General features: G+C 36.2%; 3 protein-coding genes across 4 annotated transcripts; 2 read left to right on the forward strand and 1 right to left on the reverse strand.

The window, feature by feature from the left end:
* Nucleotides 1–1,828: 1,828 nt before the first annotated feature.
* LOC17885723 (UDP-glucuronic acid decarboxylase 1) lies at nucleotides 1,829–4,613 on the forward strand. Its single transcript, XM_023782656.1, has 7 exons — nucleotides 1,829–2,639; nucleotides 2,878–3,025; nucleotides 3,114–3,193; nucleotides 3,481–3,564; nucleotides 3,657–3,731; nucleotides 3,835–3,927; nucleotides 4,176–4,613. Exons 1-7 carry the CDS (start codon nucleotides 2,019–2,021, stop codon nucleotides 4,380–4,382), a joined length of 1,308 nt encoding a protein of 435 aa, XP_023638424.1. The 5' UTR covers nucleotides 1,829–2,018; the 3' UTR covers nucleotides 4,383–4,613.
* A 936-nt stretch (nucleotides 4,614–5,549) lies between these two features.
* On the forward strand, nucleotides 5,550–7,058 carry LOC17886161 (protein SODIUM POTASSIUM ROOT DEFECTIVE 3). Its single transcript, XM_006291696.2, has 3 exons — nucleotides 5,550–6,068; nucleotides 6,169–6,250; nucleotides 6,759–7,058. Exons 1-3 carry the CDS (start codon nucleotides 5,565–5,567, stop codon nucleotides 6,917–6,919), a joined length of 747 nt encoding a protein of 248 aa, XP_006291758.2. The 5' UTR covers nucleotides 5,550–5,564; the 3' UTR covers nucleotides 6,920–7,058.
* Nucleotides 7,059–7,091: 33 nt separating this feature from the next.
* LOC17885032 lies at nucleotides 7,092–11,489 on the reverse strand. Of its 2 annotated transcripts, none has more exons than XM_023782337.1 (5): nucleotides 11,152–11,489; nucleotides 10,197–10,291; nucleotides 8,262–10,100; nucleotides 7,956–8,133; nucleotides 7,092–7,754 (listed from the first exon to the last, which is right to left on the reverse strand). In XM_023782337.1, exons 1-5 carry the CDS (start codon nucleotides 11,210–11,212, stop codon nucleotides 7,153–7,155), a joined length of 2,775 nt encoding a protein of 924 aa, XP_023638105.1. In that variant the 5' UTR covers nucleotides 11,213–11,489; the 3' UTR covers nucleotides 7,092–7,152. The 2 variants fall into 2 exon arrangements, with proteins under 2 accessions (XP_023638105.1, XP_006290587.1); XM_006290525.2 differs by lacking the exon at nucleotides 11,152–11,489 and adding an exon at nucleotides 10,687–10,911.
* Nucleotides 11,490–13,739: the final 2,250 nt, after the last annotated feature.

The following is a 13,739-nucleotide window of genomic DNA, read 5'->3' on the forward strand; positions in this document are numbered from 1 at the left end:
TGTAATTATCGATATATTCTTAATATGTTGTTTATTATTTAGTCACGAGTTTTCTATATTCACTCACAGGCTCTCAAAAGAGTTGTTTTTAACAAGTTGTGAAAGACTTGTTCTTCGGTGTGTGGACACCTTGACTGGCGGTTGGAGTTTTAGCTTTTTGAATCAGTAAACTTTTTTTTAATCTTCGTAAGGTACACCTAAGATATTCTCATACGTTAGGATTTTGGGCTTGTTACTACTATACTAGATTAGAGAAAAGCATGCCATACGGATATTTTAGGATTGGTGTAACAAAAAAAAAGAATGTGAAAATTATGGCATCAAAAACCGTAGAGAAGTTAGGCTAATAATTTCATGTACACACGAAAAACCCAAGAAAAATCGTCATTAGGAATATGTAATACAAAGTTTTAACGTGTCATGTTAGATTTAGGCATATGAGAGTTTGGTGTGGCTGTTATATCTGTTCACTTGATTATTTTACTTTCCTTAACCCATACTTACAAGAAACCTCAAAAATTCATAGAAAACTCGAAAGAGTAAACTCATGTGTGATTTACATGAGGCATGTCTCTGTCAAAATTGAAGGAATGGAAGACATAAATTATGAAATGTACACTTAAGATAAGAGTTTTACATAAATAAAGAATGGGTTAAGATTGCTTTGGTTTTAAAATAAAGCTGTTTAGTTTAGTAAGAATTTTTTCTATGAAAAGTTTGTTTTGGAACTTTGTGTTTGATAGAGGATATTTTGCAAAATTTCTCAATATGAAAATCAATTCGTTTTATAATAGTGATCGAAAAAATATATATAAAACAAAATTATGAGATTTGTCAGGGAGGACTAATGGACTATAATTAAGGAATCGATTCCCTCAAATTTGACATTTTGTTATTTGTACATCATCATAATAGAAAAATATATGTTTTGCTATATACATTACATATCTAGATTGTATCTCTCATGGAATATTATACACTATGAATAATATGGGAGTTGTATATGCAACTGTTGTTTAACGTGAACGATGCTCTGAAGTTCAAAGAGGTTAAAATTTCGAGCTCATATTGACAACTCAACTGGAAACGTTCTTTACTTGATGTGTTTGATCCGGAGAAAGTTTGTTTGACTTGTTGTTTTTCGCAATAGAATCTCAATGTTTACAACGTAATTGTTTCTTGTATGCTCTAAGGTAAATTTTTTTGAACATGTTTTCAAATGGACTGCTTGATCAGATGGATGTTATATTGTTATGAGTGCTAAACAAATATTCAATCAAGGACGAAATTACCACACCCAATTAATGTAAAATTGTTACTCATTGAATGATTAACACACCTTTAGATGGATGTTAGGACTTATTAGGAGGATGCAATAAGTGTTATAAACTCGAATGTGAAATCTGTAATATTTTTTCAGTATTGATAGCCTTATCTGATGTTTTATGGTACTGTTTTAGTAGCCTAGTAGCGTGAGAGCTTAACATCTGTATGGCATATAAAATGTAGTAACTTTTTCTGTTTGATGGACTTGAGTTCACCCAAATTAACTCTTATGGGCCACTACTGGGCCATCCCACTGTGAAAGCCAATATTTTTAAAGAGTTGTATTTACAAATTTGCTACTTTTGGTCCTTTTTGATATATTTCATCACTTAGTACATTCAAATCAAACGCAAATTACGTTAATAATCTCTTCATAAAAATATGTTGTGTAAAATATTACTGAAATTAATTAGTTAGATAATCACATTCGACGGAAAAGAAAAACGAAGATAATCACATTTTAGAATTAGAAGCGAAACATATATATTGCTCTAACTAAAAATACACTTTAAAAGAAAAAAAGGAAAAGAAAAAAAAAAGAGAGCGAAATATTTCGCCGTGTAACTACTTTCGCATCATCACAATCGATCTTATTCTTCTCAAACGCTTTGAATCTGTTTAGATCCAAAGCTTCTCCACTGCAATTCTCTGAGATCTTATTTTCACCGGCGACGAGCTCTTATCGGAGAACGATGAAGCAGCTTCACAAGCAAATGAGCTCGAAGCGTGACGATGAAACCATTCCCATGAGCCAATCCAGTCCTTACTCTCCCAAGACCTTAAAGCATCCTAGATCTCTTCCCAGATCGCTTCACTACCTCTTCCGTGAACAGCGTCTCCTCTTCATCCTCGTCGGGATCTTGATCGGATCCACTTTCTTCATCCTCCAGCCTTCTCTTTCTCGTTTGGGCGCCGCTGAGTCCACCTCTCTAATCACCAGATCTGTTTCGTACGCTGTCAGCGATTCCCCGCCTTCCAGGGCGACATTTAACTACGGAGGCGGTGGAGGTCGAACCGGTCGTGTTCCCGTCGGTATCGGACGGAAGAGACTGAGGATCGTTGTCACCGGTGGAGCTGGATTTGTCGGTAGCCATCTCGTTGATAAGCTTATCGGGAGGGGAGATGAAGTTATCGTGATTGATAACTTCTTCACTGGTAGGAAGGAGAATTTGGTTCATCTATTCTCGAATCCCAGGTTTGAGCTTATTCGACACGATGTCGTTGAGCCAATCCTCCTTGAGGTGGATCAGATTTACCATTTGGCTTGCCCAGCTTCACCTGTTCATTACAAGTATAACCCAGTGAAGACTATCATATCCTTTTGATTACTTTTATATTCTGCATCCTTTTGCTGCTGCCAGTTCTGATTTCAATTTCACAGTTCGACGTAGGAAACATTAGCTTTCTGAATTCTGATCATCATTATAAGCAATTAGATTATCTTACAGTTATTGTGATGCTTGGTGACGAAATGCTTCTATTGGCAATGTGTGTTTCTCTGTGGTGACTGGTGATATGAAGATATTGGCAGATCCTTAACTATAGTTTCACAAGACAAATGTAATGGGCACTCTCAATATGTTGGGTCTGGCAAAGAGAGTTGGAGCAAGGTTTTTGCTCACCAGCACAAGTGAAGTCTATGGAGATCCCCTTGAGCATCCACAGAAAGAGACTTATTGGGGAAACGTGAATCCAATCGGTGAGCTGGAAAATTCTGTACTAGCTCCTGAGTTCATGAGATATATAAGCGAGAGGTTGATCACTAATTGCTTATATTTTTTTTTAAGGTGAGAGGAGTTGCTATGATGAAGGAAAGCGTACTGCAGAAACCCTGGCCATGGATTATCACCGAGGGGCAGGTGTTGAGGTAAATTCTTATAATTATCCCATGGATTTGTATATTGCAAGCTCTTAGCTCACTTGATGGAGAACTTATCTAATTTGCAACTCACAGTCATTCACAAATGGAATTTGGTACCCATTAGTTTCCAAACTATCTCCCTGCTGTTTATCAAGATATGTTTACATTTAATGATGTTGTTTCTTCTTTTTGTTTAAATGTTGGAATGTTTAGAACTGATGAATGAATATTGATGACTATTTGTCCCAATCACGTGTATATGAGTGGTTTCTATTAACTTGTGCAATTTTCAGGTTAGAATTGCTCGTATTTTCAACACATATGGACCCAGAATGTGCCTTGATGATGGGCGTGTTGTTAGTAACTTTGTTGCCCAGGTTTAGCTCTTTCATCATTACACAAGTGTTACTCTTTTCCTATGAAGCCTTTTTATAATAGTCTCAAGGAACTATGTTTTATATCTGTACAGACCATCCGCAAACATCCAATGACTGTTTATGGCGATGGAAAACAAACTCGAAGCTTTCAGTATGTTTCTGACTTGGTATGTAACAACCTCTGTTTCAATCCATTCTGCTGTATGATTGACTTTCCAAGCAGTGAAAAAGATCTATTGCCTCTTATTTAACTAAGATCTCTCTTTATAGGTGGAGGGACTTGTAGCCTTAATGGAAAACGATCACGTAGGACCCTTCAATCTGGGTAACCCAGGAGAATTCACAATGCTCGAGCTTGCAGAGGTTTGCATTACTTTTGCTATCTTCTTTTTCTTCCCTGCAAAAAGAGAGATGAAAATCAAATGGGAAAATTTAGGCCTGGTCATTTAACTTTCGATTTGGTTAGGTTCGGATTTATTTCCATCCTTAGAAAACTGTATCAATATTTTGAGATGTTCTTACAGAGTAACTCAGTTTGAATTAAGATCTTACCATCATATTTAATAAGAACCGCTCAGTTCTGTGTATGAAATGTGAAATTTGTGTTGCAGGTGGTTAAGGAGGTGATCGACCCAAGCGCGACCATAGAGTTCAAACCGAACACAGCAGACGATCCCCACAAGAGGAAACCAGACATAAGCAAAGCAAAGGAATTGTTGAACTGGGAACCAAAGATCTCTCTGAGAGATGGTCTGCCTCGCATGGTCAGTGACTTCCGTAACCGAATCCTGAACGAAGACGAAGGCAAAGGTCTTTAAGTGACGCAGAGTTTCTTCTTCTGCAGTGATTTGATATATGTATAGTCTCTTTTACAAGAGCTTTGCTAAAGTCTTTTTTGTTTACTCCGTTTTTTTACTTCTTTCTCCAAAACACAGAATTTACTACTTACTAGCTAATATCTTTTTTTATTTTTTTTGTCTTAAAAACGAATTTTGGTATTGGGCCAATCACCAGTGGGCTCAATTTTAGTGGAAGGTATTTGATATATATTTCTCTCGGTCCATACACGGATTAGCCTTTCTACTATATTTAACGTATAGTCTCTCTCGGTTTATACAAAACTTAGCTTTTGGGGAGAGTGTAAAAATACAACCACGGATGGACCCTTATCTTACAAACGACGTCCGATGGACCTTTGTTGTTCTAAATACTATGTCTCAGCTGTTTGTTTGCGTTTGTATCTATCGGTAGATTTGTTTCAAAATGTTTCCAAAAGTTTGGTAGCATCTTAAACGAAAAGAAGAGCTTTCTAAACCTATGCTTGTCGTTTGCATTTTCAACTTTCAAAAATATGTACCGTATAAATAAGGCATTGAATAGATTTTTGAATGAATCGAGGCATTTATGCAAATGGCAGCTGAAAAATTAGTTGTGGGCAAGTCTGTCTATCTCCGCTTCGGGTTTTGTTGGATAGAGAGCGATTCAGTCTGTTCGAGAAGTTGAGATTTAAGGAATTACCAATCTCTTTTTCTACTATATATATATATATATTCATTCTCACTTCTTCTACTACGTACATTGGTTAAGGAAAAAAACGTGTAACTAAAGTCTTTCCCTTTTACCCTTTCTAATAAATCTACTTTCTGAAACAGAAACTGATCGGTCGAATTCAATACGCAACATTTGAGTATATATATCCAAGAGAATAAAATGTAACGTAGTACATTAATATCCAACAGTGACATCTCAACTTCTCTAATACGTTTTTATGTGGACAATACAAAGAGCGTTTCTTTTCTACTCAACTCTCTGTTACTCTGACCTTACCACAACACTAACACACTCATGTGACACACTGACGCATTTTATCTAATTACACGTAATATATATATATATATATATGTGATAATGTAACGTATATATATGTTTATATATATATATGTGTGTGACTCTCTCTGTTTGTATATATTAATGAGCTTTTGGTTTTTTGCCATAATAACATGAAAGCCAATATGTTTCACTGTGCATCGCAAGCATCCACGGCTACAAACGACGAACGAACCATCGTCGTGGCTCGAGCTATCGACCGTCATAACCCAATAATCAAAGATGGTAGGAGATCTTTCACGGCACCGTGTTCCTCCGGGGACGACTACGTTGCTCCGTACCGTCAGCTTTCCAAAGTTACGAGGATACCCTCCTCCTCCTCCTCCGGGGACGGGAAGAGTGTTCAGGTGGATAAAGGAAGGAGGAGCAACTCAGGGTCGTTGTTGAACGTTAGCCTAGCGAGGAAGAGTTTTGGCTGTGTTTCTGCTCAGACACCCAAAACTCCTCCCGGTTCTACTAGGTATCTTCTAGGATCCGACCCGGTATCTCTAGCCGGATCTACGGGTCAGGATACGGTTGTGACGGAGGAGGGTGAAGCTTCAGCAGGGGCAAAAAGAGGCTCTTCTGGTACTGTAGAAGAGAAGAAGAAGTCTTCTTCTGGCTCAGGTTCAGACCAGGTAAAATAAAGCTGTCGTTATACCGTACATGAGTGGCATGAATGTAAATAAAGACGAGATTGGAGGGGTGATTTGGGTTATGTATTTGTTGGGACTGCAGGTGGTTGTTCTTAGAGTGTCTCTCCACTGTCACTGCAGAGGCTGTCAAGGCAAAGTGAAGAAACATCTATCCAGAATGCAAGGTGACTCCTCTGTTTTCACTGTACTTATTCCTATTCTTACAGTGTATCATATTTTTACTTTAGCCTAGTAGTAATCATTGTCTTATTAATTATTATTATACTCTAGGAGATCAAAATTACCAAACTATAAGCAAGTATTACTCGTATAGATAAGATAAATTGTCACTGTCCAAATGGTACACGTGTATCTTATATGATTATTTTTTTTTTGTAAAATTATTCATTTATATTCAAAATATCATATGATAGAATTTATTATATTTGTGAAAGTTTCTATAAAATATTGTGAGAAAATAATAATTTATTTACATTATCCTGAAGATTTTATGTATGATGGTGAATTAATGAAATATAAAAGGGGATATTTTGGATCTGATCAGTGAATGTTTTGATTTAGCTCTAGCTTGAAATAGCAAATTTGATTATTTTAGAACCAGTTTGTTAATGATTGTAAATGGGTTTAATGAAAGCTCATTAATCATTATAATGGTTTTTCGGCAACAAATAGGTGTGACATCCTTCAGCATAGATTTTTCATCAAAGAAGGTAACTGTGACTGGAGACATCACTCCCTTGGAAGTATTGGGTTGCCTCTCAAAGGTCAAAAATGCCCAATTCTGGACTCCACCTCAACAACCATCACTCCCAACCGCAAATCCGGAAATCTAAAAAGAACATGTTTTTTGTTTGTGTATTTGTTTTACTGTCTTCCTCTCAGTTGTTTGAATCAGATCAATGCTAAAATGTTGAGACTTTCCTACTTTTATGATGAAACTGTCATTACATTACAGGGACACATGCTTCTTTATGATGAAAATTGTCATTACATATTGCATTATCCTTTTTTTTTTTTTTTTGGTCTTTTTTACTTAAAACTATGTAATAGAGACATTATTTAACTTCTAGAAGATTGCACCTACCACAAGCTCTGTTATGAGTTCATCTGTCAGCATTTCCTCAATCTCTCTACCTATTATTTCAATGTCATCTTCTAAGCTTAGCCACTGCAACTCCTTCTCCACCACGTCATCTTTGCTTGCTTTCTCGTCTTTTCTTGTGACTAAATCCCGCAGAGTCTCTTGTATTCTGTTTGTATCCCATTTTCGGAAGACCCTTGTGGATTTAACCCAAGGGTGTGGATCCAAAAACTGCTTTAGTATCTGCATAAGCTCTCTGCTGATCTGGTCGAAAAGGAGCTTCCTTTCTAACCGGGTTGATGTATTCACGCTAGAGTACTTCTTCTCAAGATCCTGGAACACGGATGGATCGACAGGTGTTGCCATGATATTGCTCTGGTCTAACTCACTGAACCTGGAGTTAGCTAGGAGATCAACTAAGTATAATGACTTCCAGTCTTCTTCTCCGAGCTCATGGGTGATCATAGTCTCATCAGTTATTGTGGATGACTCATCTTGATCCGTGTCTCCATCACTCGAAACTAGCATGCCACCTTCATTGTAACTAGCTGACTCTAGTTTGAGGAGCTGGAGTTGCATCCTGAGTCCTGGAACATAGGGATAACAGTTAACGCGTCAAAACAATTTGTAGTTACCCCACAGATCTTTGATCTACCCAAAGCAATGAGTTAGAGACCAGCATCAAGTGTCAATTGATGGTTATAGTTGCACCATAAACAATTTTAATGATACAAAAATATTATAAAATACGAAAGATTCAATGAACTAGAAAGTACTGATTGACTTACCTTGGAGATCGGCACTAACACTCTCAAAGCATTCGGAACTTGATGAAACATCATCGTCAAAGGAAGCTTCTAGAACTGAAACTGGACTTGGTTGTTCACCTTCCTTTGAGCTTTCACGAGACTGTGGTTCAGGAACTGAAGATTGATTCACATCCTCAGTTGTCCTCCTTGAGATATCCTACAACATTAGTAAACAGTAAGATATCCGTCACTAGAACAACCTGTATATTCTAGTTTAAGGATTGAATATGTAAACTGTTGCTCTAGTGCACAGACTCATAATCTTGAAATATCATGCTCACTTACAGGGTCAGTTACCGGGGTGACAGTTGACAAATCTAGAGCTTCAGAAGACATTGCTGTCTTGGTATCATCAGAAGCTGAACTATCCTCAGTGTCTGAATTTGCATCTACTGAGGAACTACTACGTGCTTTAAAAGGAGAGAGCTTCTCTGTTGAAACCCTTTCGTTCATATTAAAAACTTTGCTGAAACTTGGGCTGATGTTGACCTCTGGTGAACTATTGTATGATGAGTGAGATTTGTTACTTCCAGGTCTAGATTTGCATGACAAGAAAGACTCCCCATGATGAGAAGAATTCCCCTTCACTAATCCATCTCGATTGATCAACCTCTTAGGCAACACTATAGTGTAACCACTAGTGCTTTCCTGGTTCATGATGGTTTTGGATTTTGAAAAACTTCTTGAGCAGGATCCTTTCCAACCATCCCTACTGCTGATTCCAACCGGTTCTGGTGATTCAGACCACTGACTGTTGTTCTCAAATCTTTTACTAATCCCATCTTCGAAACTGAGTCCACTAAAACTTGCTGGCCTTGCCTCCCTATCTGAAGTTGCAAGCATTTCAGCTAATGTGCCGCTTCTACTAATTTCTATCTCGTGTTCAAGCTTGTGTGTCAGCTTCCATCTCTCTGACAGTCTTCTCTTGGCTTCCCTACTCACAGATGATGTTGTTGATTTGGAAGGCAAAGATCGATGGTAGTTCCTACGGTTAAAGGCGGTTCTTTTTCCTGAAGTTACTGGCACTAACTCTGATTCACTTGCGGAGTCACTCCCTGATGAGCTTTCATCGCCTGCATATCCTCTAAATCCTGAAGTCTCAAAACTCATGGCATTACCATTACCACAGCCCACCTTCCTTTGCCTAGACATTATTTTGGCCATTTCTCCAGAATCTCTTGAATTCTGTCTTGAAAGCCGGACATCTTCATTACTTTTCTGCCTGCCATGATTGGTGGTGCATGGGAGCCTACGATCTGCTCTAAACTCATCGGAAGAAGAGCTTGGCGATGCAAAAGTTCTACCAACATAACGTGGCTCCCCGAGGTTAGGTTTCAGAACAACAATCTTGGTTGGCTGCAACTCACTTCTCTTTCCCAGCTCCTCGGTTGAAAAGTCAATCGTGTCATAAGAAACATGCCTGGTATGAGAACGGCTACCACAGCTACCACCACCAGCACCATGTCGATGAGGCGAACGATGACTCTTCCTCAGCAAGTCCCTATCATCTTTCTGAGTTTTCAGACTCTCCACATACCTCTGGCTGTTTGGCGACTTCAAGGATGGTGCTTGGCTGTACTGTGGCTTGTGAGGTATGGTTTGAAGATCCTGCAGATGCTTTGTGAATAGAGAATCAGGGTGCTGAAGAAACTTGAGTAAGAGGTCCTTGTTAGAATCTAGAGCCTCAAGCGCATCATTAAACTCTTTAGAATGACGAAGTTTATCATCTGTTGATAGCCGCTTAGCCTCCATGAACTTCTGCCGTATGAATGCCATCTCAGCCTGGGTTAGATTAGCATTCACCCTCCCCTGATGATATAAGCTTCTATTCTTGCTCTCTGCCATCTTTGCATCCAAAACTTCGAAAACATCTTTAAACTTTTGCTCACCCTTTGAGCTCCTTCTAAGAGATTTATTATAAGGATCATGAGAACTGCCTCCACCACTCCTGCCTTGCAGATTCTCCATAGACTTTTGCTGCCTGTATGAAGAACTCTGAGCAGGCAAAACATCGAGACCCATCAATCTGGCAATAATGCTTGGTGATCTCTTTTTAGATTCTTTTTGCTTAGACATTTCTTGTGCCAACAAACTTTTCATGGGCACTCCGGTAGCAAAATCTTGCTGCAACAGCAATATGAGCAACAAGTCACTTTCAAACAACAACTGGAAACCAAACATTTCCTCTCGGATATATAATATTAGAAGAGTAAAACATACCTTGTTTTCACTCAAAGCTTCACAGAGACAAGAGTTGAATTCAGAAGAAGAAGAAGACCTTGGAGATTTGAGTTTCTGACTCTGTTTCTTCTTTCCTGAAAAAATGAAAGACTTTCTAGGATTCTCAATATGATAAAGCAATAGACTTTACAACGGAAGAAACTTTAATTATTAAAAAAATTAGAAACTTGGGAGACAAAAAGAGTGATTTATAGCACAAAAAGTGTGGGGAGAAAGAAGAAGAAGAAGATAGAAAAACAATCAAACGTAAACATAATAATAAATCAAGGAGGTTAAGGAAAAAAAAAAAAGCAATCATAACATGTAAATAAAAATCATTAACTATGTTGAAAATGTTATTTAACAAACAAACCAAATCATGACACTAGCCAACAAACACACTGCCCTGAGATTATTTATTTTTTCATTCTTCTTTACTTTATCATAAGAAAAAAAAAAAAAAGAAAAAAAGTAGCAGCAATCTCATCACCTTCATTTCTCTACTACCCACCGCTTTAACTGTAGTTTTCCACAGAAACAAATTAACATGTCTGTCTTTGTTTTTTTATAATTTAGAAGTAGGAGTAACGAATTAGGGCAAGTGATGAGCTCCACTACGAGATTCTCGAAACAACCCGAACAAGGAAACAACTATTATGAGTAAATGCTATGTTTTTGGTTTTACTCAGAACATGAAAAAAAAAAATCTCAGAAGCTTGACACTTAAAAAAGAAATATTTCTAAAATTGAAGAACCCCAGAAAAAGAAAACATTTTTTTTTGTGTTGAATCACTGAGCATTTTATGGAGACAAATTCGAAAATCAAATCAGCGTTTTTTGTTATGTTTTTGGTTATGGCTGTCATTTATTTGTCTAGTAAAACCAAAACAGAAACGGAAACAAAAAAAAGGGGGGGAAACGGAAGGAAAAGAGTAGAGTAGGAGTAGTAATAAACCTTGAGGAGAAGAAGGTAATGGATCTGGAGAAGTAAGGTCGGCGAGTCGAAATCTGTTCATAATTATTAGAACGAAGAGTCAGTCGAAATCGGAAGAAAAGGTCTCCGGGGAAAACATGTTGAGAGGGAGCTAGATCCGGGGGGGGGGGGGGGGATGTTACTAGTATGAGAGCCAGAAATGCAGACTAGGATTCTCTCTCTGAGATTTTACTTTAGACAGGGAGATCTCTAATCTCTAAAGACAAGAAGAAATTGGGAGAGAGAGAGAGAGAGGAGGAGGAGGAAGACGACGACGGAGAAAAGAGCAAGCAAGGAAGAAAGGAGAGGTTTCAGTGTTTTATTTGAAAGTTCAAAATTTCCAACCAGGAAAATAAAATAAAATAAATAGATAAATATACCCAATACTCTTTTATTTATATTTTAGTATTTTTTAAAGAGAGAGAGAGAGAGAGTGTAAAAATGAGAAATGAGAAATGAGAAAGGGGTTTTGCTGCGTTCGTTCGGTACTATTATTTACTTTTTTTTTTTTTTGTTACTTAGAGAGATGAGAAGAGATGAGTGTTTGAGAGAGAGAGTTGCTCTTTGTGCATCCGTGAATTGCTGCCACTTGTCTCTCCTCCTCTTACCCCCCCCCATTTCGCGTTTTCTTTTCTTTCTTTCCTTCTTTTGTCGTACCTTCCTTCTTCGCTTTTTTTTTTTTTTAAATATTTTATTTAAAATCAACATATCCTTTTTTTTTTTTTGGTTTTAATGTGAAGAAATCAACATATCCTTACTACGGTATATGGATTTTTTCCTTTGGTCCAAAATTTATGAAATTTGCAAGTGAGATTTTTTTTTCCTCATTTGCAAGTGAAATTTTAACTTGTTTTTGTTTTTTTTTTTTTTTTTACCCTTTAGATAAGATTTATAACTTTCAAATTTATCATGTATTATAGTAAATATCTCATCAGTTGATAATATGATATCGATTCTCCTAATTATCTTCAACCGAGAAATACCTTTGTCTAATAAGTCTTCCTTCATAAGATTAGGTTAGGCACACTTGAATTCTTTTATTCAACAGTAACAATAACACACACAAGTATACTCATGGAAAACAAATTCAAATTGTATTAACAGTCACAAAATAGTAGTAATGTATAACCTTCCTTTTAAAAATCCCTATATTAAAAGGATTAGTTCACGTGAGCTCTCTCCAAATATGAATGACTCACCACCTATTATTAATTACTCACTAGAAGTTCCTATTGCCTTGGCTTTCAATATTAGTTTTAGCTGACATATGCATTGCTCAATTTCAATTTACAACACAAGTTTTAATAATCTCGCTATTATAATATACTCTATGAAACATTTCTCCATTACAAAACCTTCAACTCACTTCCCCATTTAAATCTTCGCTTTTCCTCGGTTTAAATGTAATTATTATTATACTGTACTCTACTTGTATTTTGGTGTTTCTTCTTATGCTTTTAAAATGCATATTATGTTTTTTTTTTTACTTATTTACTACTGTATGTATATATATACCCGCATTAGTTGCATTCTACTAATGCCTCTCTATCATGCATTGTTGACCATATACTCTTTCTATTCAATCTCACTAACTTAGAGACGAACATAAATATAATATATATATATATATATTTTGTTATGTAACTATGTAAAAAAAAAAGTATTTACATATATATATATATATATCAATTCGCCGCAACAAGAAAAAAAGTTCAAATTTAAGAGATATCCAACAAAAAAAGGAAATTCGAACGGAAAAGTACAAAAATAAAAAAGCAAAATAAATCTTTTAGCTTTGAATTTTTTTTTTCATGTCTCCCCTTGATTTATGGGTTTTTTTTTGTTCTAGACGTTGATGTCCGTTGATGATAGATTCACCTATATGCCTACGCACATATCATTACTTTACGATTGTGATTTTTGCAATCAGTGAAACAAAAAAAAACTAACGATATGATTGATTTTCGAAATAAATTCTCAATTAAATAATAATAATAATAAATGAAAAATCTCTACGGACAAATTACTAAAACGTTTTCCAACTCTATAAAGCACCACTACATATATATATATATATATATATATATGTCAAAAATAAAATAAAGCACCACTATACTGAATTTGGAATGTTTCCAAAACTAAATGTCTACATCTACAAAGAACTTAGGGGGGTGTATTCAAAGTGACATTTCAAGTGATTTGTAAAAAGTTTACAAATCCACTGTTATTCAAACATGAATTTTAAAAAGTCTCATGAAATCCACTGTTATTCAACTAATGATTTCAAAATCCACATTAAAATCCACTGTTATTGAAAACAATTTGTGGATTTGGCTTTTAATGATTTTGAAGGATTTCAGAGGATTTGGGAGGATTTCCTTAGTTAAAAATACAGAAATCCAAATCCCATAGTTTTTGGTGAGATTTGAAAGGATTTTACAAAAGTCATATGAACTTCCCTAAAATCATCAAAATCATTTAAAACCCCAATAAAACTCAAATCTCTTAAATTTCCATTTTGAATACACCCCTCTTAAGGATCATGTTCACAAATTTTGTGAAGAAATTAT

Source organism: Capsella rubella, unplaced genomic scaffold (genome assembly GCF_000375325.1).
Source record: "Capsella rubella cultivar Monte Gargano unplaced genomic scaffold, Caprub1_0 scaffold_5, whole genome shotgun sequence".
NCBI lineage: Eukaryota > Viridiplantae > Streptophyta > Magnoliopsida > Brassicales > Brassicaceae > Capsella > Capsella rubella.

Coding starts and splice junctions, on each gene's coding strand:
- LOC17885723 (XM_023782656.1), top strand. CDS start 2,019: ATGAAGCAGCTTCACAAGCAAATGAGCTCGAAGCGTGACGATGAAACC. Junction 3,194..3,480: donor ACCGAGGGGCAGGTGTTGAG/GTAAATTCTTAT, acceptor TGCAATTTTCAG/GTTAGAATTGCTCGTATTTT. Junction 3,732..3,834: donor TTCAGTATGTTTCTGACTTG/GTATGTAACAAC, acceptor CTCTCTTTATAG/GTGGAGGGACTTGTAGCCTT.
- LOC17886161 (XM_006291696.2), top strand. CDS start 5,565: ATGAAAGCCAATATGTTTCACTGTGCATCGCAAGCATCCACGGCTACA. Junction 6,069..6,168: donor CTGGCTCAGGTTCAGACCAG/GTAAAATAAAGC, acceptor TTGGGACTGCAG/GTGGTTGTTCTTAGAGTGTC. Junction 6,251..6,758: donor ACATCTATCCAGAATGCAAG/GTGACTCCTCTG, acceptor GGCAACAAATAG/GTGTGACATCCTTCAGCATA.
- LOC17885032 (XM_023782337.1), bottom strand. CDS start 11,212: ATGAACAGATTTCGACTCGCCGACCTTACTTCTCCAGATCCATTACCT. Junction 10,101..10,196: donor AAGCTTTGAGTGAAAACAAG/GTATGTTTTACT, acceptor TTGCTGTTGCAG/CAAGATTTTGCTACCGGAGT. Junction 7,755..7,955: donor TGTTAGTGCCGATCTCCAAG/GTAAGTCAATCA, acceptor CCTATGTTCCAG/GACTCAGGATGCAACTCCAG.